Source organism: Drosophila elegans, unplaced genomic scaffold, assembly GCF_018152505.1.
Source record: "Drosophila elegans isolate 14027-0461.03 unplaced genomic scaffold, ASM1815250v1 contig_208, whole genome shotgun sequence".
In the NCBI taxonomy this organism is placed as follows: domain Eukaryota; kingdom Metazoa; phylum Arthropoda; class Insecta; order Diptera; family Drosophilidae; genus Drosophila; species Drosophila elegans.
Window position 1 is genome coordinate 18,861,952 of NW_024545578.1, and position 25,528 is coordinate 18,887,479.

The 25,528-nt window shown below is 41.4% G+C and overlaps 3 protein-coding genes across 7 annotated transcripts in view; 1 reads left to right on the forward strand and 2 right to left on the reverse strand.

Moving 5' to 3' along the window:
- The window catches only part of LOC108142567, a 61,377-nt gene extending 55,914 nt beyond the window's left edge, over window positions 1-5,463 (forward strand). The window contains exons 5-9 of the mRNA XM_017266517.2: window positions 658-916; window positions 1,504-1,748; window positions 1,818-2,045; window positions 2,115-2,266; window positions 2,888-5,463. Coding sequence (XP_017122006.1) covers window positions 658-916; window positions 1,504-1,748; window positions 1,818-2,045; window positions 2,115-2,266; window positions 2,888-4,840 — 2,837 coding nt within the window. The 3' untranslated portion in view covers window positions 4,841-5,463. The remainder of the gene's footprint in view (window positions 1-657; window positions 917-1,503; window positions 1,749-1,817; window positions 2,046-2,114; window positions 2,267-2,887) is intronic.
- A 561-nt stretch (window positions 5,464-6,024) lies between these two features.
- LOC108142361 (IQ motif and SEC7 domain-containing protein 1) overlaps window positions 6,025-25,528 on the reverse strand; it is a 42,524-nt gene continuing 23,020 nt past the window's right edge. For 2 of the 5 annotated variants that reach the window (XM_017266162.2, XM_017266166.2), the window contains exons 2-6: window positions 11,850-12,431; window positions 9,913-10,400; window positions 7,848-9,142; window positions 6,947-7,784; window positions 6,025-6,805 (exon numbers count right to left, since the gene is read on the reverse strand). In XM_017266162.2, coding sequence (XP_017121651.1) covers window positions 6,357-6,805; window positions 6,947-7,784; window positions 7,848-9,142; window positions 9,913-10,400; window positions 11,850-12,431 — 3,652 coding nt within the window. In that variant the 3' untranslated portion in view covers window positions 6,025-6,356. Of the gene's footprint in view, window positions 6,806-6,946; window positions 7,785-7,847; window positions 9,143-9,912; window positions 10,401-11,849; window positions 12,432-13,017; window positions 13,219-16,737; window positions 20,419-22,083; window positions 22,334-25,528 lie in introns of those variants that run through there. The other 3 variants (XM_017266163.2, XM_017266165.2, XM_017266167.2) reach the window with 3 other exon arrangements.
- LOC108142362 lies at window positions 14,550-16,730 on the reverse strand. Its single transcript, XM_017266168.2, has one exon. It carries the CDS (start codon window positions 15,430-15,432, stop codon window positions 15,187-15,189), a length of 246 nt encoding a protein of 81 aa, XP_017121657.1. The 5' UTR covers window positions 15,433-16,730; the 3' UTR covers window positions 14,550-15,186.

The following is a 25,528-nucleotide window of genomic DNA, read 5'->3' on the forward strand; positions in this document are numbered from 1 at the left end:
ATCATAAAAGGATTTTTCAATATGATCTGCAGATTTCTTATAATTGAACATGGATATATTATCTTTAGCACATAAATTTAAAGCCCACCTTCTTATTGGAAAAAAGGAAAATAAAACAAAAATAGTGGCTGATAAAAATGTTTATTTTAATTAAAATAGTTAAATAACGTACTTATAAATGTCTTGCTCTATTTTGTTTGTTACCCACAATGGTTAGGTTACTTCTTTAAAGTTTAAAATATAGATGCTTTATCTAACAGCAAAGCTGCATTATTGATGTACTATTTTTAATGATTTTAAGTGCATTTTTCTTTGCGCCCAGAGAATCGAAATTCATCTCATACATATTCCAGCAGACTCCGCTCGACCTCCCGGCAGCGGAGAGGTCAAACTGAAAGCCAAAACTCATTTCAGGCAGTTTAATTACCCCGTCACTCGAACGTGGCCAAAATGCCAAGCGAGCCAAGGCAAGTCTCCCAGGTGGCCACCCAAAATGCCAGCAAAAAGTCGAGTTCGCTGGAAAAAATGCGAGCAAGTTTAGGTGACCAAATGGGGCAGTGGTCCGTCCAGTGATTAGCCATATAAGCGGGCCAGTTGCACATGTCGACGTGTTTTTTTGACCACCAACACCACCTCTCTCCCCTTGACATTTTCCAGGCGACATTGACGACTGCATTGTGACGCCAACGGTTCAGGGCCAGTTCACGCCGCTTCCAGAGGCGCTCTGCGATGTGATCATGGACCTCACCGCCGAGGGTCAGTCGGCCACCATTGAGCATGTGCGCGGCAAGCTGGGCGCCCGCTTCCCCCACATGACCACGCCCGCCACCGAGGTCATCTACGACTCCCTCGCCCAGCTGATGCAGGAGCAGAAGATCTACCAGACTTCCAAGGGATACTTCATCTTCACGCCAGAGTGAGTTCACCTGCTAAAATGGTTACGTCCACTTACAAAGTTAATAAATAGGACAAAGTTCAAAATTATTTAGTAGATTTTGTTGATAATAAATACTTTTAGATTTTGCTTACCAGTTTCAGCGTCATTAAAAAAAAAATACTTTAGCTTACCTATTTTAATAACAATATATATTATTAGTTTATAGATTTTAAAGTTTAACTGAAAGATTTAAAATATAAAGCTTTAGTTTACGTGCTTAATTGACAACATTTAATTTATTAGTTTTTGGTTATTATAAATATAAACATAAACATCAGTTTCATCGTCAGACTAAAATGTTAAAAAAATATAAAATATTAATATTTATGAAGCATAAGACTTACAACTGTTTCACAACTTATTGGTTCAGTAAATTTAGTATTTACGATTTGCGTTAATACTACCTTTTGCTTATTATAAAGCTTTTTATTATTCATCTTTAGGTGCATAGCTTCAACTATCGATTTTTTGATCTTACATAAGGCTATGTTCTCAGATATTAAAGCTTATAAATTTAATGACCCTCTTAAAACCAAATACCACGACTAATTTTTGATCCTCTCCAGACGCCGACGCAGTCGATCGAGGCCACGTAGCAATCACCACCAGCTGAATGGAAGCCTGGCCTACGGTCATCTGGCGGAGGAGGAGCAGCAGCACGGAGACGATGTGGTTCCCCAGGAAGCTCGCACTATGCTCATGTCCAATTCCGAGGCTTTGCACTCACTGTACGGCGAAATCTCAACGGAGCGGGACGGCGACCTCACCCACCAGTGCATCCAAACGAATCTGGCGGATGTGATCTGCGGCGGTAAGTACACATTAACACTTATCTTTGATAATCAATGTCATCGGCAATCGATTAATAAATAACTTACAGGCAATCCCAATGACAAGATCATCTATCCAAGGGCGGCGAAGCGACGCAGTGCCTCGTTTCCCACGCCGCGCAGCTTGGAACGCCGGCACAGTTTGCGGCTCTTTGGCTCGTCGAAGCGCCTGCAACGCTGCGCCTCCACGCGAAGTCTGTCCAAGACCTACGCCCAAACGCTCAACACCACGGACAGCAGCAGCTCGGAATACCAAAGCACAGATTCGTCATCACCCAGTGAGTTTGTCAATCTTCTTCGTCAAATAATTACAATTCTAATCATGGCCTTACTTAACGTTCGCTTAGAAAAAGGATCTTTGCTCTCACGCCTGTTCCGACGCAGCGGTCGAGCCAAACAGCGACAGATTGAGACCTATTCGGCCCAGTTCCCCCCAGCCGAGTGGTTCAACACCAGAGCCGTTCACCTGCACAGCGTCGGCACCCAGACGGCCGAGCACGTAAGCACCTAAACTAAAACAGCATTTTTTTTAAAAAAAATATAAAATCTTTATAATAAATAAAAGATCCTTAAGACCAAGAAGACAAAACTTACAAAACGAAAGGTATTTAGTATTCAACATACTTTATATCCGGTTTTCTAAAACTATTGACAATTCAATATTCTGTTAAAGGGTAAATAACAACTTTATACCTACTACATAAGCCATATTTGCCTTTTTTCACTTAAAGAATTTTTATTAATATTTTTCAGTCAAGTTTTTCATGGTTTATGATAATAAAGTCTCGCAATTATCAACAGAAGAGCAAATAAATAAATTTTGAAGCTAGCAATCTGATATTACTATTCTTATTTCAAACCCTTTTTTTAAACAAAAAACTTAAGGTGAATCAAGTAGACAGTTTTAAACAATATATTTGTTAGAGCTATTGTGCAAGGAATGGCATATTTTTTTTAAATTTTAAATGTATCATTAAAATTTAACGATCCATGGATTAAACTTCTTATTATTATCTTAGAAGTTCCAAATGTAAATATCATTAGTTTTGAATGTAATCTTAAAATTAAATAATATTAAAATTCATACTCACAAAAAACCTTCCATTAACTCTCTCTGCAGGACATGCCAGTGGCCCACACGCTGTCCAACTCGACGTTCTACGACGGCTCAGAGCTGAGCCAGCGCTCCTCGACGTTGCCCCGTCGCCATCGACGCCACATGTCCAGCGAGTCGACGTTTCTGATTTCCTCCAGGGACTGCTCGCCCATCCGCCGCCGATCGCCGGTGTACTGCAGCAGTTCGCTACCTCGCTCCACGCAGTCGATACCGGCCACGACGGCCAAGACGAATCACTCGTCCCGCTTGAGTCATGGCCACGGCGGATCGGTGACGCCCACGCCGCCGAAGACGGCCCAAAAGTCGGTGATCGGGAAGCACATCTTCGAGAGCTCGCCATCGCGGTCCGCCACGCTGAAGGCGACGGCGGCCAAGCGCCACACGGACGGACTGATCATCAACAGCTGCCTGGACAACAAGGCCACGTACCGGAGCCTGCAGAGCAGTGGTCCCTCGAGCCTGGAGTCCTGTAAGACCTCGATGCTCGCCAGCGGTCCATCGAGCATCGACAGCGGCAAGGTGTCGTTCAGCCAGAAGACCAGTGGCCACTCTAGTCTGGACTCGCAGTGCTCCACCAATACGGCGGTGATAGCGCCCACGTCGAGCAGTAACGGCGGGAGTTCTCGTTCGATCCTGTTGCTAAACGGTTCGCCACGAGGGACACCACGTCATCAGGCCATGCGGGCACGAGTGGCCGAGGCACAGGCGCAAAGACAAAGGGCCAGCACGCCCAGTCGCATAATGGAGGAGATGATCTATCCGGCGGGCAGCGGCAGCGGTAGCGGTGTGCCCACCTCCAGTAGCAACAATTCCATCACCCTGCAGGTGACCACCTCGAATGGGAACCAAAGCATACCCAGCACCAAGATCTTTGTGCAGAACTCACCGGTCAGGAGTGTGATAACCTTGGAAAATGGCAAAATGCTGGAGAACTCCAATGTGTTCATCATCAACAACGAGACGATGACCAACGAGAAGGGCGAGATCATCAAGAAGACCCTGTCCAAGCAGACTTCAGCTGCTCCGGTGGCCACCTCGACGCCAGTCAAACCGGAAACTGTTTCCGAGCAGCCACTCAGCGAAACGGAGGCCAATTCCGAGACCTGCGACTCCATATCCTTCATCAGCGAGAGTTCCCCAGAGAATACGTGTGCCGTGGAGCCGGAGACGCCGATTTACGATGGAGGCAAGTACGCCAAGAACACCAATAACGATGCCACCATGAACAACAGCCGGAAATTGTGTCTCCAGTTGGCCAATGGCATTGCGTACAAGAACAATGTGCTAAAGAATGAATCGCAGCCAAATTCGCCCAGTGCCGATGCACCTTTGAAGCTGGCGGCACTGGCCAAGCAGGATTTTGAGATTGCCGGCTCGGTGGGCAACCTGCATTTTTACGAGAAGAACTCCAAGGATGTGGGTGCCTCGCAGAGCAACAACATGATGATGATGAACAGTAGCACGGACCTCAAGAATCTGTGCTACGAGTCCGTTTGTCAGCTGCAAAAATGCTCCATGAATGGCGATGAACTGGCATTGGCTCATCTCCTCCACAAGTCCAGCAATCCGCTGGGCAGTGAGCCCAATTTGGCACTGAAAGATCTGGCCAATGACAAGTCCATCGATAAGGAGGCCATTGATCGGCGTCTTAGCTTGACCAAGGAATCGCTGGAGCAAGGAATGGGCAATGTGCTGGCCAATGGCGGCGAGGAGCTGTATAATTTTCCCAGTCTAACCGACTTGTCCTTCAACTTTACATCGCTGGCGGCAAGGAAGATCCTACAGGGTGTGAGCCTCAACAGCATCGATACTCTGGTGGAACTCAATATGGCAGCAGCGGCGGCGGCGGCGGCGGCAGCGGCGGCCAACAATGCGCAGGAGCAGAAGCAGCAGAATAACCAGCCAGCGGCGGCAGGACCAACTGCCTCCGTTTGCACCGACTTTGGCATGGTCTAAAAGGGCAATCGCCTCCGACCCGACAGAGATCACCACTGTGGATGTTCCGGAGACGGCAGCCTTTTAGTTTAATCAAACGACAAAATCTTAGGATCTAGATAGGAGTTATCTATACTCTTCGCATTTGGCAAGCAATCTTGTGTAATTTATTACGATTTGATTTCCCCATTCGATAGCTGCAATTTGTATGTATGTATTTGTGTTTAGGGTTTTATCGGAAGCAAACTTTTATTTACAGTGCCAAAATACGTTTAGATTAATTTTAATTCGTATTATTTCATATGCCAGTTCGTATTTTGCTTATCAACCAACAGACACACCGCCAAGCGGTTTCTGGTGGTTAAGCGCAATCCGATTTATGTAAAAATCCACAAAAAATACTATGTGTTATCCTTACGTTTGTGTTTGTGTACATTATTCAAAGTAATTGTTTATACTAACAACCAGCCCCAAATGCAATCCTATCTATAAACGAGCCGTAACAGAACAGAGACGTACTACGAACATAGAATTTAGCACTTAAAAAAATACAATAATTTTGTACAAGGCCTTAATTAGTAAAGTCAGCAATAATACAAAATAAGTTGAATCACTAATAAAAACGATATAAACGAACAACAAAATATTTTATTTATTGTATTTTATAAAAGAGTTGATCAAATCTCAACTCTCCTTTTTAGTCCCTGAAAAAAGTAAAATTCCAGCAAATTAAAAATGCGATCAGCTGATCATTGGTATTATTTCTTTTCATTTATTGAAATTTTTAAGTCTTTTGCTTTTTCATATACATATTGTTTTTGTTTTTATATCGTGTTTCGTGTTTGTTATACTCGTATTTAATATTTTAGGTTTTGGGTAGTTTTGGCTCTATAAATATGAATAATTATAGCTAAATGCTTTTAAATTAATATTCAGGGTATATACACACACGCGGTATATACGAACTCCATTCTTTAGTTACACAAACAAACATAATGTTGGGTAAAGAAAATATATAATATACATAGCGCGCATTTAACGGGTGTAGGTGTTAGTAGTATATGCTAATAAAACTACATTCATAAATCGCATTTATAATCGCATCGAGGATTAGATCAAAAAGGGCATGGGCCAAGAAGTTGCCCAGGGATAAATTGGTGTTTTTAAAGTGTCTGGAGAAAGATTACAATTAATACATATGCATATTTATAGAATAGTTATCGTAGATCGTGGGTGTATTATTTAATGCTGATGTATATACAATTAGTTTTAGAAACTTATTTTAGTGTGTAGATAGTGGCGAACAGACAATTGTTTAATTTATTTACATTAATATTATCAGAGAACGAAGGAACATTTAAGAATTCACTATATACTCGTAAGCTGTGTGTGTGTGTGTGTGTGTTAGGTGTTAAAGAAAATGGCGTTCGGTTTCGTTTCGATTCGGATTATACAAGATACTTCATTTTATACGCTATATTTATATAGATTTAATAATTATCGCTTTGCTCAATAACTAAAATGTACATTAGATGACTTAGACCTCCGTCGACCGTCCGTTCTCATCCGTGCGCGAAGCCTTTCTTTCGCGCCCCGGTATTCGGCCAGTCAGTGGCTGCGCCTGCGCCTGAGCCTGTGCTTGTGCCTGTGCTTGAGCTTGAGCTTGAGCCTGCGCCTGCATTTGTGCCTGCTGCTGGAGCATTTGCTGCTGTTGCAGCATGTAAGCGGCCTGCGTTTGCTGCACAAAGTTGGCATGGGTATAGGCCTGCATTCCCGGCGCTGCATACACATTACTTGGCGTGGCGATCGCCGCCGTTGGTGGCATATTAAAACGCATCTTGGCCGCCGCCGCTGCATTGGCTGCGGCCGCAATCGCAGCGGCATTCTCCCTTGAGGCGCTGGAGGTGGTGGTGGACTGGAACGAGATGCTCATGCCGCTGTCCAGAGAGCCAACGCTGCCCCGTCGCTGAGGTTTCTCATTGCCAACTGGAAGATGATACAAAACGGAGTCAGTAAAGCCGATAGTTCGTTTAATCTTAATCTTAACTAATAACAAATAATACTTTTGTTTTTCTAACAAATCAAATAAATAAGCTATTTAACAATCGTAATATGAGATAAACTCACATTGCTCGTGCATGTCGAGGAGACTGTTGCTAAGCGCACTGCGCTTCAATTGCTGCGATGAGTCAGCAGAGTTGGCTGCCTGTTCGCCGGATGCCTGCGATCCAGGCTGATAGGGACACGGACAGACCTCCACATCGGCCACGCCACTGTCACGATTCTCAGCATTGCCAGGCGCACGATTGCGCGCCGACTTCTGGCGCTCCAGTTCGGCCTCAATGCGCAGTGACTCCATTTCGTCCATTTCACTGATGGACTCTTTGAGATCCTCGGCAAACTTGCAGCGATCGTGTTCGTTGCGGGCATTGAAGGTGATCAGGATCTTGCCGTCCACCTTCTGGGAGAGCTGGATGCAGAACGGATAGTTGGGCATGTCCAGCAGGGTGACAACGGTGCCGCACAGCGGGAAACTGTTGCGGAACGTGTACGTCACGGAGGTCTTCTTTTTGCTAAAGATTTTCGTAATGACCAGCAGATCGTTGAACAGGAACACCTCGCGCTGATGCACACCGGGTCGTTCCTTCTTGTTCACATCGGGTATCTCGTACAGTCGGCAATAGCAGACGAGTCGGCGATGGGGCAGCGCCAGATTGGGTTTCTTGCCCACAATGGTGGCCTGGACCTTCATCACCTGGGTGACATGGTCACTGCCGGGCTTGAATTCGTCGGACTTGACGCGTTCGTAAATGCCCATCAGCATGTCCTTGTCGATGTCATGGCAATCGTCAATGCCGCGCAGATTCTTGATGAAATCCTCGACGCGCATGCGACGCTCTGGCTTCAAATTGGGCGTGTGCAGATCGGTGTTCAGCATGATGATGGCAAAGGCCAGGACAAAGATCTGCAAAATACGATTCAAATTATAAGAGGGAAACTAAATTGTAATAAAATAATAAACTCTTACCGTATCGGATGATCTCAGTCGCCCCACAATGTCCGCATTGCACTCGCAGTAGCGCTGCGAGAATATCTCCATCAGTCGCTCGATCTTTTGCGCCTCTCCAGGCATCCGGAAATAGGCCTGAAACTTGCGCAAAGCCACATCCACTTGGCGACCGGATAGATCCAGTTCCATGGCAAAGCAACTGAGCACGGCCATGTTGAACTGGTTCTGCAGATTGCCCAAATACTCGCCGATCATCTGGCGGGACAAGCCCTTGCGGGTGATCAGGAAACGGGCCACACCTTGCGGTGTATTCTCGAGGAATCCCCGCCTGATCAGATACGTGATGCCCTTCTCCGGCTTCTTGTTGAACAGATTGAGGCCAACGCGATACTGTCTCTTGCGTATCGTCTCCGACATCTTGTAATTCTGCGCCACTCCGGCTGCAGCAGCGGCCGCCTGCAATTGCTGCTGTTCGTGTTGCTGCTGCTCATGTTGCTCATACTGAGCGGCACTTGTGTGCGAGGAGATGGCATGATCATCGGCCGGTGGCAATCCTCCGACCGCCGTGGCCGCTGCAACGGCTGCCTGCATTTGGGCAGCATACACACCGGCTCCGCCGGCCACGCCAACTCCACCGCCGGATACCGCTCCCGCTGAGTCCGCCGAGTGTGTGGAGAACTGCTGCGAGCTGTTCAGCGCTGTGCCGCGCTTCCAAGTGTGCGGTGAGTTGCTGCGATCCGAGCCCAAGTCGCTGTTAAGGTTGCGTTCCGCCGACGTTACACTCGAATCCGAACCAGAACTTTGGACGGAGGTCAAGCTGCCGTTTTCGGCGGTTTTGCACAGCCCGTTGGTCCTCAGGAGCGACGGAGGCGGCGGCGTTTGGCGTTGCAGCAGGAGCAACTGCGTCTGCTGTTGGGCCGTTATGGAGCTGGTGCGTTTGGGCACCTCTGGTGGCACCTTTTTGTTGCTACCCCCGCTACCGCTGCCGCTTCCGGTGCTGCCGCTGCAACTGGGCGTGGGCGTGGTGCTGCCGCCCTTGGGTCGCATGTATATCTGGGCCGCCGAATAGTAGGGCGTGTGCGGTGAGTGACCGCTGGTGTTCACCCACGAGGCATTTAGCGAGGTGTCCGCCGAACTGGCATAGCTCAAGTCATGCGGCGATCCATGGTAGCTGGTGTAGTAGGCCGCTGCCGTGGGCAGTGCCTGGGCATTGTAGTAATGCGGTTCGGCCGCGTGCAACAGATTCACATGCGGATGGGAGGCCAGAGCGGAAGTGCTGACTGTCGAACTGGCAATGGAGGCGGGCGAAGCTCCTGTAAGTATGCAAAATCAATTAGTTCAAGCTTTAGAATAATAATAATTGGAATTAGTTGCCACCTGGGATAATAATACTGCTGTAAGACAGCTAAATCCTAGCCTAATTTCTTGTAAAACCCTGTTTGTATATTTATTTTAATAGCATTACTTTGTGATTGCTTAGATAAGATCAAACATTTATAGATAAGAGATCAAAGACCTTTCTTAAAAGCCTAACAAACTGATTACTGTGTGATAAAACAAAATTAAGACGCAAAAATTGTTCAAGTCTAGTACTTTATGGCTATTAAAAAAACAAAAAAAAGACTGCAGATTAACATTTCACTGATAAAGGTACATTTAAATGTTTATTAAATTTAATTTAAATAACTGGGGGTACTTCAAAAATACGCAACATTATCTTGTTTACATTATAATTAAAATTTCAGTAGGTCATAAAACCTCGAGTTCGCGAAACTCATAATTGCTTAAATAAGTCAACAAAAAGGTTACTCCAAACAGATAAAGTTAGTTCGTGGAAATTGCGAAATAGTTTAGAAACATGAACTTAAAGAAAACATTTGAAAATTATTACTTTATGGTATCAAGTAAACTCTTTTAACTGTTTACTTTTATATAAATTAAATGTGTTTGTTTTTAAGGCTGATATTTGATAATACGATGCAATTTTAATCTTTATCTTGCAAAGCACCTTGAGCTGATGCAACTTTAGTCACTCTATTTGCTATCCCGGTGGCAGGTGTGTTGGCGTCTTATCTCTGCTCACCTGACTGACTGCGCGGTATGGGACTGCAGTCCAGCTGACGTCGTTCCCGCATGGAAAGCGATCGCGTTGGCGGTGTACGGGATAAACCCGGCGAAGCAGCTCCCGCCGGACCCGCCATTATGGTGACACGTGGCTGCTGCTGTTGCTGTTGTTGCTGCTGCTGCTGCTGCTGTTGTTGGTGCTGTGCCGCCGTTAGTTGTTGTTGCTGTTGCTGCTCGGCAAGCTGAGATTCCGTGGCACTGCCGTAAGCCGACGATGAGGAGGCACCCTCCTCCGATAATCCAAGGCTACTGGCCGTCACCACCATGCGTCGACTGAGCCGCTTCTCGGCCTTGGCCATTGCCGTGATCGAGGCGAACTTCTTCACCATCATGTAGTGGCGAAAGGCGCGCTGAATTGTGACCGCCGCGTTGCGGGCTCGCACTCCGCCGTACTTGCGCTCCAGCAGCTCGATCTGTTTCTCCAACAGATCTTGTGAGAGTTCGTAGCTAATGGGTAGATATATATTATATATAAGTATCTTGCGTATCTTGGGTATCTTGGGTATCCGGTGTGTGCCGAAATGTGCGCCCTGCTTGTTGGTTGGCTGTTGGCTAATTTGCAAATAACTGGCAAAAGTCTACGCCGGAGACCGAATGTTTTGCCCCGCCCGATAAGATAGCGCACGAGTATCTTTGAAAACACACAACTTTCTGGCGTCGTCACTGTCGCCCCTCTGGGCTGTCGACCTGATTACTTATTGTTGTGTGTGCCTCGCGCCACAAGCAATTGGTAATTTCAATCGATACTCCATCTGCAGACAGTTCGAATTAGTCAACATGGCCCTTATAAAGTAGCTATTAAAGTGGAGGGAAAAAAACTACTTTGGGGCATTCCCCGATTCGCAAACTCATGGTTCTGCCTGCATGAAATTCGGAAAGCCAGCTGCATTAAGGTCCCCCACTCATCTGATGATATACTGCAGTGGAGCAAATATTTGCCTGGACGCCACTATCATGAGACAGCGCCTAATCTAAGATACCACCTGTATATCCCTGATGATTATTATTCAAATGCTCAACGAGCGGGCAAAGTGCAAACTCATTTAGCTGAATGAATGGTCAATGCACAAGGCACACTTTTACTTTTACAAATAACTAATTAGATAAGCGATGAGCTTCTGTTGCTACCCTTCAGCTTGATGGATTGTTTAAACAAGAAATGGCGAAATGCCCCAAGTAGGCAATTAATTTTCACCAAAAACTGTCTGAGTTCTATGTTCATTGCTAAGCATATTTAAATACAGAAATTAGAACTAAGCATTGTCATACGTTTTTTGTTTATATATACAGCACATTCTCCAGATAAAGTGTATCTTAATCTTACGAATTTTTCTATAGATGATAGCCGCATGACTGTGAATAATTTATTGCTGATTTTTTAGAAGTATCCCTAAGAACTGATAAACGCACATCTTCGATAAAATTAATTGAATTGAAATAGCTTATCAACTTTAAAGACAGTTCCAGAATATTATTATTGTTATATCATAACAATCCTAGTACTGCGATTGCTTAATCATTTTATATTTATAGCACTATTATTGGAACTTACGTACTTTAGTTGCTAGATTTAAAGCCCAATGTTTTTAAATAAAAGTCTAGCTAACAATGAACTATTTATAGAGGCTACCTAAATACTAGGATATATGTATTTAATAACTTTGAAAACCATCTGTTCTTCGTTACACTTTATCCTAACGATGCCGCTCATAATCTTACACATTTTGATAAAACTTTTTCTATTCTCCCTCCTAATTATACATTTTGATAACGATTGTTTCCCGGAAATATTCCATATTCCCCCTGTAGAACACACATTTATTGCTGCTCCTAATAGCCAGATAGCTCCCCTCGTTTCCCATTCTAGTGTCAACATCCCCTGGAGGCAGTACTTACGCTGACTGAGCTCGCCCTCGCTTGAGGACATCCCCGCCATTCCGGATGGAGTTCTTCTTGTGCATATTCTGTTGCTGCTGCTGCTGCTGCTGTTGGTGGTGCTGCATGATCACACTGGTGGCTCCGGATCCCAGGCCAGTGCCCACACCGCTGCCGGCGATGACCACCGCCCCGCCGTGGCCATGATGGTGGACATGATGCCCATGGCCATGGAGCATGTGATGGTGGTGGTATTGGCCACCCGTCGCCGTCACCTGCATGTAGTGACCTGCGCTGGTCTGATGCATGTGTTGCTGTTGCTGCTGCTGGAGGTGCTGCTGCTGTTGCTGTTGCTGCTGCTGCTGCTGATGGCACGTGGGATACTGCTGGATTTGGTAGACCATCTGGGGATGCTGTTGCGCAGGATAGTTGATGGCGGCCGAGTTGCTGTGGGCGCCGGGTGCATAGTGATTCTGCAGGTAGACATAGCCGCCGACACTGCCACTATCTGTGCAGGAGGAGGCATTGGCAGATCCCGGCTGTTGCGCTCCAGCCAGTTCATACTGGGTGGAGCCGCTCCGCTCGAGGCTCTTTTGGGGAAAGCTGAAAGTGAAAGAGGGAAAGAATTTGCTGGTTAATCAAGTGGTTCTATCAGTATGGCTCAAGAGACTACTAAACAGGTGAAGCACTCGCTTCCTACCCTCGAGACAATATATAACTACATATAAATAATATAACTTTCACAAGATTTCTTTATCAAAATCGCTTATCAAAGAAGTGTGGCTCTTGAATTATCAATGATTGGTATTTAATTTAAACCATATGACTCCATGCTTTTGTTCAAATCAATGAAAATGAATATAATAATAATTATTAATTCTATTTAAAGTACTTAAAGTCATACTGAACAAGAAGATGTTTAATATTTAATGCATGAAGTGCCCTAAAAATACAAAATTATATCTGGATTAGATATCAAAATTGGAATCTACAATGAATAATAATGTTTTTGATATAAACGCATTACAATAATTTAAAATACATAATCCAGGCAGCCTAAATTCCATATAAATAATGGCTTCTCTTTGGAATTTCCAAATTCGATAACAAAACCAAGCCTTTTTGTTTTCATATCTAAAGTATAAGATAGGAGAACTTTCGTTTTCTGGGTCAGGCCATGGGTTCCTACCTTTCGCCAATTATAAAACCCGATATGCAAATGATCATGGTGCACAAAAAATAAATATCACAAAACGCTGAAGATTTATGCACTAAGGCGGTGGTGGTGTGGTGGTCTTTTTAGAGACACATTTGGGCACAGTTATAGATTGAGAGAATCACAAGATCGTCGATAGATTGTTGTTAATTAATACGCGATTCGCGACCGCTTGACAATGATATTCAAATTGAATGTCGGTCGGTTGGGAAGAGGCGACAGAGGAAGCACTAAAAACCGGCGGAAGGGAACTATATAGGTGGTATATATATATATTGGGGCCAGGGTAACGTCCGATCCCGGTGATGTTCGCGTTTGAACTAAACCGAGCGCTCGACGAACGCTTAACAAAATGAAGCGGGTATTTCAGGAAGAACCAAACTGCGCAAGCGCGTCGGCGGCCCCTCTCTCTCTCTCTCTCTCTTGCTCTTTCACACTCTCTACCCATCTCACTTCCTCTGAAAACGTGTTTCGCATGGCTCATTAAATTAGTGTACGTGTGAGTGATCATCCTACACCTACACACATACACACACACACTCATATAAAAAGAATCCCACACGAAATGCATCTGTTTTGTTATGCCCTCGTCGGGTTACCCAAAAAAGAACAATTGTATGGGATAGTACTACCCCTAACACAAAGAAAGCGGAAAAAATATATAGAAATTCTAAGCGTAAAAGGATCCATTATTGAAAGGAGATAGAAGGACAGGTAGAGAGAATGAGAGGGAAAAGGAGCACTACTATATGTTGCAAGGAAAGTGAAGGAAATGATTAGCCCACGATGACAAACTTATTGATCGGCACAGGGACCTTCGATGCCATTGGATTGAAGCAACAATTGGGGAGATAATAAAGGAGATTTTTGGCAGTGATATATCAATGCTGAAGGATTTTGTAAGGATGCTTTGCAGAAAAATCAAAAGGTGAAATCACTAAGGATCTGTCTAAAAATAAAAGATAGAAGCCTAGGGATTTTTTATATTGAGGATTTTGATTTACTAAGGAAACTTGAGACTTCACTTATAAAACATTAACAATTTTTTAGTATGCATTTATATAGTAATTGCATTTATCAGTAATTACAATTTATATTAATTTATATATTGGGAAATGTGTACATGATTTTACACAGATTTGTTACGACATAGAACGTAACTCTCCCGTTAATCTATGCACCTAAACACTTAATTGATTTACCCTTAGCTAAAAGACTAGATAGATTACCCTGAAATCATAATTCGATTTGCTAGAAAACCTCAGATAATTCATTATCTACGTATGCAATACGAATGACTACCAGAAATCTTCTCGCAGCGGGACCAAGCCAAAAGATCGACATTAAAAACTCGAGGGCAGCTGCATATTTGCACCTAGCAGGAGTCGGACAAAAACAGGATCAGCAGGATTGCCGAAGGATAACGAAAACAGAAAATTGAAAGGGGCATCCTTGCTGTCTACCTTCATTCCACTCTTTTCGCCAGTTTTCCAGCTGCACCTGGCTGGGCATTGTATGGGTTTTTATTTTATTTTCAGTTTGTGAAAGGACAACAACGACGGCAGGTAGTTTTGCCTGGTGAACTGGCTTGTTATTGTTATTGTAGCCACTTCTCCGCACATCCCTCTGATTTTTTAAGAGTCCTGCTTGCGAACAGGAAAAACATCTGCCACACGTCGCCCTAATTGTTTGCCGTTGCACGTTGCACGCTGCACATGTTGGAGCTGAGTTCGTCCGTCTGTTTGACCACCAACCCAGCAGGCAAGTATCTGTTTATCTGTGTATCTGAGTATTTTAGTATCTGGTATCTTGTATCTCAGCTGACACTTAGACGTCGACGCTCGCGAGCCAAAACTGCAGCGGACTTCCTCCTGTTTTCGTATGCAACAAGTGTCCAAGTCGGTTGACGTGACACAACCGCCGATGGCCTACTCGGCGTAATTATTATTGATTTTACATTAGATTTCTCGGGTTCTTTATGTGCATTTTGAAAGGGGGCTTAACGTCTATGGAGTGTGCCACAAGCGGGCCAGACATTTGGGGTTGGGGTTGGTGACTGGGAAAGAAACTACAAACAGACCGCTGTGCCTTCCAATCAATGTATTTCCATGAATACCAACAACATCAATATTAAAAGCTTATTTAGGCATTTGAATCCAAAATTCGACGCCGGGCTTCTCCTACCCTCCGCTGATCATCACGCGATCGATTGGCCTCCAATTGATAACGATTCCTCTCGTTTGGCGAATCCTTGCTTTGCAATAATATAGCCAAAGGAACGCCCAGGACCATTAGGACAACGCAAGCGTAGATAATCAGAAAGTATGTCACATCAAACTGCTTGAATTCTTCAGCCTTTTTTAGGTTGTGTATTATTGGTGATTCCATTTCGGCTTTGCTAGTTCTTTCTCTCAATGCTAATAGGTAGTGGAAAAAATTTTGTAGAAATTTTGACAAATGAAGCCGACAGATTTTTGGAAGAGTTGATGCCTGTATTTAGTTCAAACTGGTTCTTATTTTTTTACATTTTTAATTCACTTCATGTAGTTTACAAAACTTTGTTATTTTTAACAAGTTTACTCTACTAACACATTTTAAGTGAACTATATTATTTAATTTTTTGTTTTTAAACTACTGTATATTATGTTTTACTTGTGGATTTTATGTATTTTACATTTACTTCATCACCTGATCTTTTAACCCTGAAGGTATGCAACAATTTCTGCCTCGTAAATAATAATTTTATCTTGATCCAAATGGAATCCACACATTTATTCAAGTTTCAAACCAAACTTCACTTTTTTCTAATTTGTTGAATTTTTCTTTTTTTTTTTAAACGGAAATGTAATGAAATATATTTGAGCATTTCATATCAAGACTTAGCAACTCACTCTTTGTTTATTTCAATATTTATTTATTAAGTTCCTATTAAATGGTAGTGGGTGTAAATTGATTTTAAAGAATTCAAGAAAATTCCAAGACTTAAGCATCCAGCAATAAATATTTACAGTACACTCTGATACCGTGCGTATTAATAAATAAGTAAGTGGGTTTATCTCGGTCGATACTTTCTGGCTGGCCAAGAATAGTCAGCTCACAAAACGGCTGCCCAAGAACAATGTCGGGGACCCACCATAAAGATAACTGATAATAACGAATGAGTGCGATAAGCAACTGCACTCAAAATAATTATTATTTGTATTTAAAATATCTATGATTTTATAAGTTTATGATGAACACAATAAACCTAATCATTTTAAGTTTACCATAATAATTTTATAATAATAATTTTAAAATCTAATAAAATAATAACCATAACATTCGAAAGAAACCCCAAAGTTTTTAATGTGGATAAGCAACATTTTCAGGTTAATTCAACTGTTTTTAAACTATTATTTATTAGTGACATTTTTTATTATTTATTTTGGTAAATATATATATTATAAAAGGAATATCCTGATACCGTGATAAATAAATGTGCCCAATGGAAACATTCAAATCGTAATGGCAATAAACCTGTTTACATATGACATCTTTTCGATTTATGTCAAGGTCTAGATATATTTGAATAACATTATATAATTTGCAAAAAGTTTTGATGTATACTTTTCATATACTTTTTTTTTGAGTGCTTTGCACAGCTGGATCAGCGGTCTGTGCTGTGCTGTGGATCGCGGGGTGGCGCATGCTTACCTGACAGCCGTCACATGGTGCGAGGTGTGCGTCTGAGTCTCCTTGTGCCGGGTGGACAGACTGACCACAGTGACGTGCCTCGTGGCTGTGCGCACCACCCGCCGCACCCGGCTCCGCCCATCGCCCACCACCACCACAATGGGCGGTGGCCTCTTTTCGCTATCGCTGCAATACTGCAGGAAGGACTCACTGCCGCCCAGATCCGAGTGGCTGGAGTGGATGTGGTGGCCTTGCGAGCGGGACGAGGAGGAGGAGGAGAGGGGTGCTGGAACGGGCAGCTGCTGGCGACGGGACTTGTGGTTCTCACACCTGGACATGATGGTTTCTGGTATTCTTCATGCGATTCGGGGGTGAAGAGGGTCAGCTTGAGACGGCGGTTACTTTCGCCTTCACCGTCGTCATGCAATTGTATTTTGTATTATTATTATTGGAATTTCCCCCTTTGTGTTAGCTATTCTTCGCTTTGTTTAGTTACTTTCGTTTATTCATTTGCAAATTGATTTGTTTTGTTGTCGTTTCGTTGTTTTTTTTTTTGATGTGGTTTATTAATTTATTTACGATCTGCTTCTTCGCATCGTTCTTTGCCATTTTATCTTTGGTTTAGTTTGGGAATTTCATGTGTGTCGCTTTGCGCGGCTACATTCTTCTTTTTTAGTTCGATTTTTTTTTTATTTTCACAATTTCGATTCAGCGTCGGAGCCTAAGATAAAGCATTTAGTCCGATAATAATTGCAATTTGTTCACGGTGACATTTCCTTTAGCAAAGCCACATTTATTGTTCACGTATTGCGTATACGACCCGTTGAGACCGGAGCGTTTCGGAACGTCAACGATGGAGAGTGCCCTTCAAAACGCGGTTGTCATAAAAACAATTCATAGAATACACAGTTTATGACTGGCAATTGTTTCGGGGTTAGAAAGCCAGTAAGGCAGACGATGCGAAAGAGAGAGCACTGAAGTGTTCATAGATTATGGTATAGTTTTTACAATATTATAGACTTCTGTATACCCAATATAACCAATCTTGGTATTAAAATAATACCTCTTGATTAAGTACACATTTATGGGAGTTCTGTCATACAATTGTTCTTAGTATTATTTTTAAGCACTCCATCTACGTTTTTCATCTGCACTGATTCACCTTTTTCACATGAATCACATGTCAAATAAGGATAGTTATGGAATTAATTAAGTTGACATATATGGGACGTTGTGGATTTAAGTTAGCTGTCGAAACAGTTTAATTGGAAGCAATTTGAAATTCCAACTGAGTCAGCAATTTAAATGGTTTAATGTTTGTGAATATCTATCATTAGATACTCCAGTTACTTTAGCAACATAAATCATTGAAACAAGTGATTTAAGCAAATTAACATTTGTTTTTTGAAAGTGCTACAATCCTTTTAAAATTGTGTTAAATCACATTTATTGAAATTGGTTTAGACTTTTTCAGTGGTCATAGAATTATGTTAGATTCCAGCCCATTATACCCCACTTTTGGGTGAACTCACTGGGTGCAGAATGACACTTGCAAAACAGAATTGCTTTTATTTATTAAAGCCGCACCGAGAGAGTCGCAGTTCGCAGTTTGCCATCGCATTCAATCAGCTTTGCGGCTGTTCCGCTTTTTGGGTCAGCGTCGATTGTTGATCGTTGATCGTCGATCGCAAGTAAAAGTCGCAAGTTGTCAACTGCAGACTAGAAAAAAGCGAAACAGCAGGCCAGAGAGAGTGGAAGCGGGACTGGCGAATAAACAATATTCAAATTGAATATGTCAGACACGCAGACAGCGGGCATAACAAAATCGATTTGGCACCAACACAGACAAGTGCATGTGTGAATAATCCGATATATTCCGAAATGATCCAGACATGAGGCCTCGAAAACGTGCCTTGGGAAAGTGCGATCTGGCAGTGGGCCTAGGTTTATTTTTTTCAGGAACGATCGTGGGTGATCTGATTAGATGATTAGCAATCTACTGACCTGATCCACTTTGCAAACAAAGCCCAAAAGGCCGCGTGATCGTAAATCATATGAAAATTTATGTGCGAAGTGCGTGAGAAATCGTAATGAAAACAATGAATAGAAAGGGAAATATACAAAAAGTGTTATTGTCCCAAGATCAAGATCTCTATATGGCTATAAATATGTATGTATGGAAATCGCGGCAAAAAAAAAAACCCCCACACTTTCTTTCGTGTTTTATTTTTTATGTATATATTTTGTCGTAAAGTTCAAGAACCTTTTTCGAGTGGCTCAAGAGCTTGAAAACGATCCCGAGACATCTCTGTTACAATTGTGACAACACTTGCCACTGTCTCTGGTTTTTGTTTCGTCATACTATATGTACGCTATACATATACCATCTATAAGAACCGAACGAATCGAGTAAAAAGCTGTTCAAACAAACGAATTTCGCTGCGACCAGGCGATAATCTCACGACTGGAGCCCAGCCTTGGAACAAGTCATGGAATTATTGGCCAAAACAAGTCGCCTACTGCCAATATATAAACGCTTCAGGGGAGTTCTCAATCACAATCGCTTAGAATGCTGCCGGGGCCCACTCACAAAATACAAAAATATACGAAATCACAAGCGCACAAAAAGAACAACTGAATGCTAAAAGCTGAATATTTGTATTATTTAGCAACTATTAGTGTTTGTGGCTTTTCTAGTTGTTTCTGCTGCTGTGTTGCTGTGACTAGAACAGTTCAAACTTGTTTTCCCCTTTTTTTCGTGTGTTTCGTTCGTTTCTGAGAAACTTTTGTTTGTAATTGCAATTTTGTCAAACAAGTTTTTCGTTGTTTTAAAGTTTAAAAAAAAAAAAAACTCAGTTGTATTTCTAGTTCACTCTAAATTACAGTGTTCGCTAGCTAATTAGAGGATTAGGGTAATTTTTATTCAAATAATTGTGCTTGCAAAGTTATGACCTTTCGGAAATCTTGTTCTACTTTGAATAAGCAAAAACTAAATGGAATATGTAATGCTTTTATAATTACACTGCGTTTTTCCTATGCAGTTCTTTTATATTTCTAGAAATACATATTGTTGTAATTTGCTATCTTTTTTTCCTAACTTATTCCGATTTAATTTAACTCAATTTGAAAAGGGTGTACTTCAAAAATGGTTTCCATAATTTAGATGCCAATATGATCATTGTCGTATTTTCTGTCTCGTAGATCAATAAAACCTAATAAAGAAAACCACTGTCTTTCGACTGATTTGGTTTATTGTCGCTATTAATTTTAATTGTTTTCCCAAGATGTGTTTTGAGGGCGATCACTGTAAAGTATATAGTATATGGACAGAGCTTTGGGGCTCTGCTGGCTGTGTCTAAAGCTGCATCCGCTCTAGAGCACGACAGCTCTAGCTTCGGCTAAGGCTGGCTACAGCTGCTATAGTTGCAGCTTTTGTTGCCGCTGCAGATAGAGCTATTGAGCTGCCTTTGTTTTACAGGTGTTCCACTGCACGAGCAGCAACAGCAGCGACGTCAGCCACAATCAGTTGCAAAGCTGTTTTCTTGCTTGTATTGTATAATTATTTAATTTATAATTATTTGTGGTACGCTCTTTCCCTCGCACACAAATACTCGGAAACGAGCTTAGAGTTTGTTTAATGCACAGAGGAAAACACTAATTCTGAGAATTTCCAAGTTCAACATTAAACATTTAAACATTTAAACATTTATTCTGCCCACGACATAAATATCCTTTTTTTCATTTAAAGAGTTTTAACTAAATAAAAGTTGAATTTTCTTAAATATTCGAAAGTTTCTTTAAAGTGGAAAATACAATATTTTTAAAATAAAATATTTCTATTTTTTAATTTGTTATAAAGAGTAATACTGAAAACAAAATTTTTGATCAGGTTTTGTAAAATCGTTTTTTTTTTTCAGTGCTAAGGGTTGGGCTAGGGGGAAGTATAGGGGGTGGGGGAGCGGAAGAAGAGGAGGAGGACAGCTCGTGCTCAATGCTTTTTATTCACTTTCGTGTCATTAGTCACAAGAAAAGCACTACCACTCACTCGTTCCAGTCTCTCTTCGCTCTTCGATTTCTCTCCCAGCGGAAGAGGAAGTGGAAACACAATATGCAACAAACATCGATGCGGCGACGCAGCGTAATTGGGTGGCAAGCGATTATACAAGCCTGACCGAAAGGCAAAACAAAAAGCCAACAACTGCAGCCAAAGAGCAAGAGTCATACAGCAAACTCAAACCAAAAGCAAAATGATTTAAAAATCCAAAAGCAGCGAAAACGCACTGGAAAATGCATTACTTTTTTAACGGGAGAAGAGAGTGAGCAAAGAAGAGAGCTCAAAGATTGATTCAATTTTTTTGGATCAACGGCTTTTGTCTTTCCAAGCTTTGTTTACCTCTCCGATCAGCTGATTAAAAATAAAGCACCAAATACCGTTCAAAAACAAATGTTTTATAATATAAAACATATATGAATCAAATTAATTGAATTGAAAAATAAAAATACTGTATTTTAATGAATCGTTGATTTGAAAAATAACACTTACAAAAACAGTAATTTATAAGTAAAGATCAAATCAGAAATGTTTTGATTTGTACAATTTTCGTTGTTCTTTAAATGTGAAGTGAACCACGATGAGAAGTTCTAAATGCTTTTAAAAGATCTTTATGAACCATTTAAGTCACTGGAAGTGCTCACGAGAGTTGCATTTTAAGTGGCAACAAAAGGTGATTCAAAAATTAAACCCCTTTTCAGCTGGCCTTATGCTAAATCAGTGAGTGATTCAGCTTTTTTCGCGGTCAATACGAACAGAAAATTTTCAAAGGAGTATCTCAAATTTTCGACTTTGAAAAACAGCTCTGAGTACTAGCTACAAATTCAATTACAAAATAATAGAAATTTCCAGTTGGATCCACACTCGAAAATACATAAAACACACGCGATTTATGTGTTGCTTTTTTCTCGTTTTTTTTTTATTTTTTTGTGTGTTTGCCGAAACGTAACGGGGCAGTGGCCGTGGATCCCGCTCTTTCCACCCATCTATCCCTCTCTCTTTCGCACCCGCTACTGTTTTATTGTTGTTGCTGTTGCGGCACTATTGTTTTTGTGCTACACTCGACGCTGGGAGAAAGGCGATTTTCTCTTTAATTATATTTTATTTTTTACATCAAAAATTGTGGCTGGTTTCCGTTTTGTTTTATTGTGTTTATTTGATTTATTTTTGTGGCATGGCGGTGACACAACGATGTCAAATTAATAAACAAATAGCAACTCGAAAAACCAACAACAAAAAGTTGGTGCGTGAAGGAAATTTGGCAATTTATGGTGATTTTTTTAAAACCTTTTGTTTTCTTTTCATTTAGCACTCACACACACACTTTGCAATTTGCATTGAATTCATAAAAAATTCAATTTCGAAATATGTATTTTGTGGTGATTATTCGTTGGCCGAAAAAGGGTTAATTAAACAATATATTTGGAATATATTGAAACACACACGATCGACGACTGCGACGCGGGCAGCGCTGCAAGCTGCGACTGCGAAAGGTGTAGCCTGCGAAAAAGCAACGAAGAGCGAACGGGCGACGCGTGTGCTACCTCCACGAAGCTTGGAAAGAAAATGAGGCACTACGCGGCTGCGAGAATTCCAACTGGAGAGTGGGTTTTTGGAATAGAGAGAGAGAGAGAGAGTGGGAGAGAGTGCAGCTGTATGGGTGAGACAGCTTGGTGCTGTATTTGTTGTTGCCTATTGGCCAAGTTTGTGGGCCACTTAAAAACGCTGGCTAAAGTTGTTGTCATTTTTACTGCCAAAGGTACTAAGCGTTTATTTTCCACTTGATCTGTTTCAAAGATCAAAACCTAACATAATAACACAAAACTTGATCCCTTAACCACATATTTAATTACCTGCCGGTTCTTATTTTTACTTCCATAAAAGAGTACTTAGACTTTTCTGTTTTTTTACGAATGGAACTGTGGTGTTTTTTTTATTTGATAAGACGTTTTAATTTATTTTCCACTCGAGCAAGCGAAAACCTTAAAATCAATAAGTATCAGGTTGGGAACAAAAATGTTAAAAGGTAAAATAGATTAAAAATAAAAAAAATTTAGAAAAAAGGTTTTTTTACATAAAGTTTTTTGTTAAAGCACTACAAAATCAGAGAACAACTTTTTTTATCTACAAATGTATTTTAGTACCGCGCACACCTGTGCATTTACCTGCAACTTGCTCTCGCTTATTTATAAGCGTTGACGTGTGCTGTCACAGTGGGTCTAATTGTCATTATATAACCCACCGTATAACCCGCCATATAACCCACCGTTAAAGTGCAGCAGCTACTAGAAAGTAAAACGCTCAATTATCCTCATTATTTGCATTTTAAAGCGAACGAAAACGAACTCGTTGCAGATTAAAAAGTTTTCAAAGTTTTCAAAGAGGGAAGCTGAGTGGTGTGTTTTTCCCACTTGACTCCATTGTTAAATTGGGTAATTGCAAAACAGATCCGAAAAAAATACGCACACATAAATCGACAAACAGTCGTTAAGAGGTGTAAATTTGTATGCAAACTACCAAATATCACACACACAGTTCCTCTCCCAAGCCAAACTCAAAACTCAAAATTGGAATAAATACAAAGAGCGGAAAGCTCGGCTCTCGCAGAGCGGAAAAAACAGCTGCTTAAGCTTGCAGGTGAGCAAGAGTGGGAGAGAGGAAAATAGAGAGAGAGAGAAAAAAGCGTGTGCTATGTCAAAAACAAAACATGAAAGATAGTCTTCAGGTAAAAAGAACGAAAAAGTTTGTACCCTATAAGCATGATCAGTCCCCAGTTTGCAACATATCTCTCGACCTTATTATCTTGGCCCAAATATCCATTTCCTTAAAAAATGCTTAAACTATTGTACCCAAAAATTTGGTGAGCTTATCACCATAAGTTCACAAATTACCTTAAAGTATGATAAAGTATGATTTTTCAGCAAAACTTATGGATAATTATAGTTATCTTCCATTTTAAAAGTGGTCATATTTTGTGGACCTTCTTGACATAAATAATTTGCAATGATAAGGTAGTTTGTGATCCTCACGACACACATTTTTGGAACGTTTGTTAAGATACACATCTATAGAGGGGCTGAAAAACCTAATTGATTTTGAGAATGCATCCCCGGAACGTGCCAAGAAATAGTAATACCCCCTCTCGAGGGTACTTCGATTGTGGCTGCGCTCGTAGTCGAACAATAAGCTGGGCTTACGTTACGCTCAGGTGACTCACGAACCGAGCGAACCGCACTAAACGAGCACTGAAGGGCGAGCGGGGGCGCTTTACTGGCAATGTTTTTTTTTTGTTTTTTTTTTTTACTTCGTTTATATTGTTTTTATCGTTGTTGTTGCTGCTGACGTCCGTATGTGCCATATGGAGAGGCATGTGCACGAGTGTGCGGCATTACGGCCTGGTAGTTCACTTGGTAGTTGGTCTCTGGTAGTTAGTCGCTTGCGGCGGCCCGCTAACAAAATGGGCAGCGTAATGCCTCACTGGCTTCACTGCGATCCGCTCGCTCAGCGGCTGAGCCAAGCGTTAAGCCCGATGACTGGATGACTATATGGCTAACTGAGTATTCGAGTATTCGAGTATTCGAGTATCCGAGTGTCCGTGTGTGTGTTTCAGACAACAAACCATTTATATCCGGACCTGCGGCCTGTTTTGACTTTTCATTGAAACCTGCTGATGCACAGAAAACAATTGTCATATGATATTAATGACCATCTTTGAGGCTTTTGTTTAAAGAAACTAGAAAAATATTAGATATTTTAAATATTCAATATTAGAAATATTATTAGATATTAGAAATGTTTGATATTCTTTATTTGAAAACAAAAACTTGATTTTAAAACATATCAATATTTTCCATTCAAAATAAAGCAAATATACTGCATTTTCTTATAACCCAACAAAACTTAATATTTTTTATTTTCAAATGAGGAACCGCATTAAAAATATTACTTTTCATCGTATATAACAGTTCCCTAGATAAACTAGAAATCATCTTACGGTTAAAGCCATTATTTGGGTTTATCTAAGAAGACTAAAATGTCAAGATACAATATATTTTATTTTTAAAGACATAGATGTGTGTTAACTTCAAACATGAAGAAACAAATTTAAGTTTCATCATATTCGAAAGAGGAGTGCTAGCAACTTGAAATCCAATATTTATCTGATTACATCAAAACAAAAATGACCTCGTTTTTATCTCTCTGTACTGCGGACGCTGTCATAGCTGCGGCATCGTTAAAACTCAAGTCGAAAACATATGCACACATAAAACCAAAACTTTTGCCACAGTTGTTCCCTGTACAGCCCCCTTCATCGAGCCTTTCAGTCCCAAAGCTAGCTGATATTAACGCATTAGGTACAAGGTACACAAACCCATTTGCCATACTTGTCTGGGCCGAGTCTCAGCTGTTATGAAACAATAAACAGCCGTCAACGATGATGACAGCCCCCAAGAAACAACAAAAGTCCAGAGCGGCGAGGGTTGGCGAAGGTATTTTAATTAGTCTTAAGCCATCAGCAGGGGTTGCAATTGCTACAAGAATTCAAGGTAGAAGGAATCTTTAATTAGAAGGTAGTTTATTTTCTTTGTGAAGTCTCTTTTGGTAACAATGGGGCATACCAGGGAAATATTTAGAGAAAATTATTTAATTTACCATCATAGTAATTATAACCACAATCAAGCTTTTCAGAATTAATACCTTAAAGTTAAATTGGTCATAAATATTTACTATGCATTTAAAAAAAACTTGGACATTTTTTTA

What these genes read in the sequence shown, in the direction of transcription:
- LOC108142362 (XM_017266168.2), bottom strand. Translation starts at nt 15,432, where the DNA reads ATGGAATCACCAATAATACACAACCTAAAAAAGGCTGAAGAATTCAAG.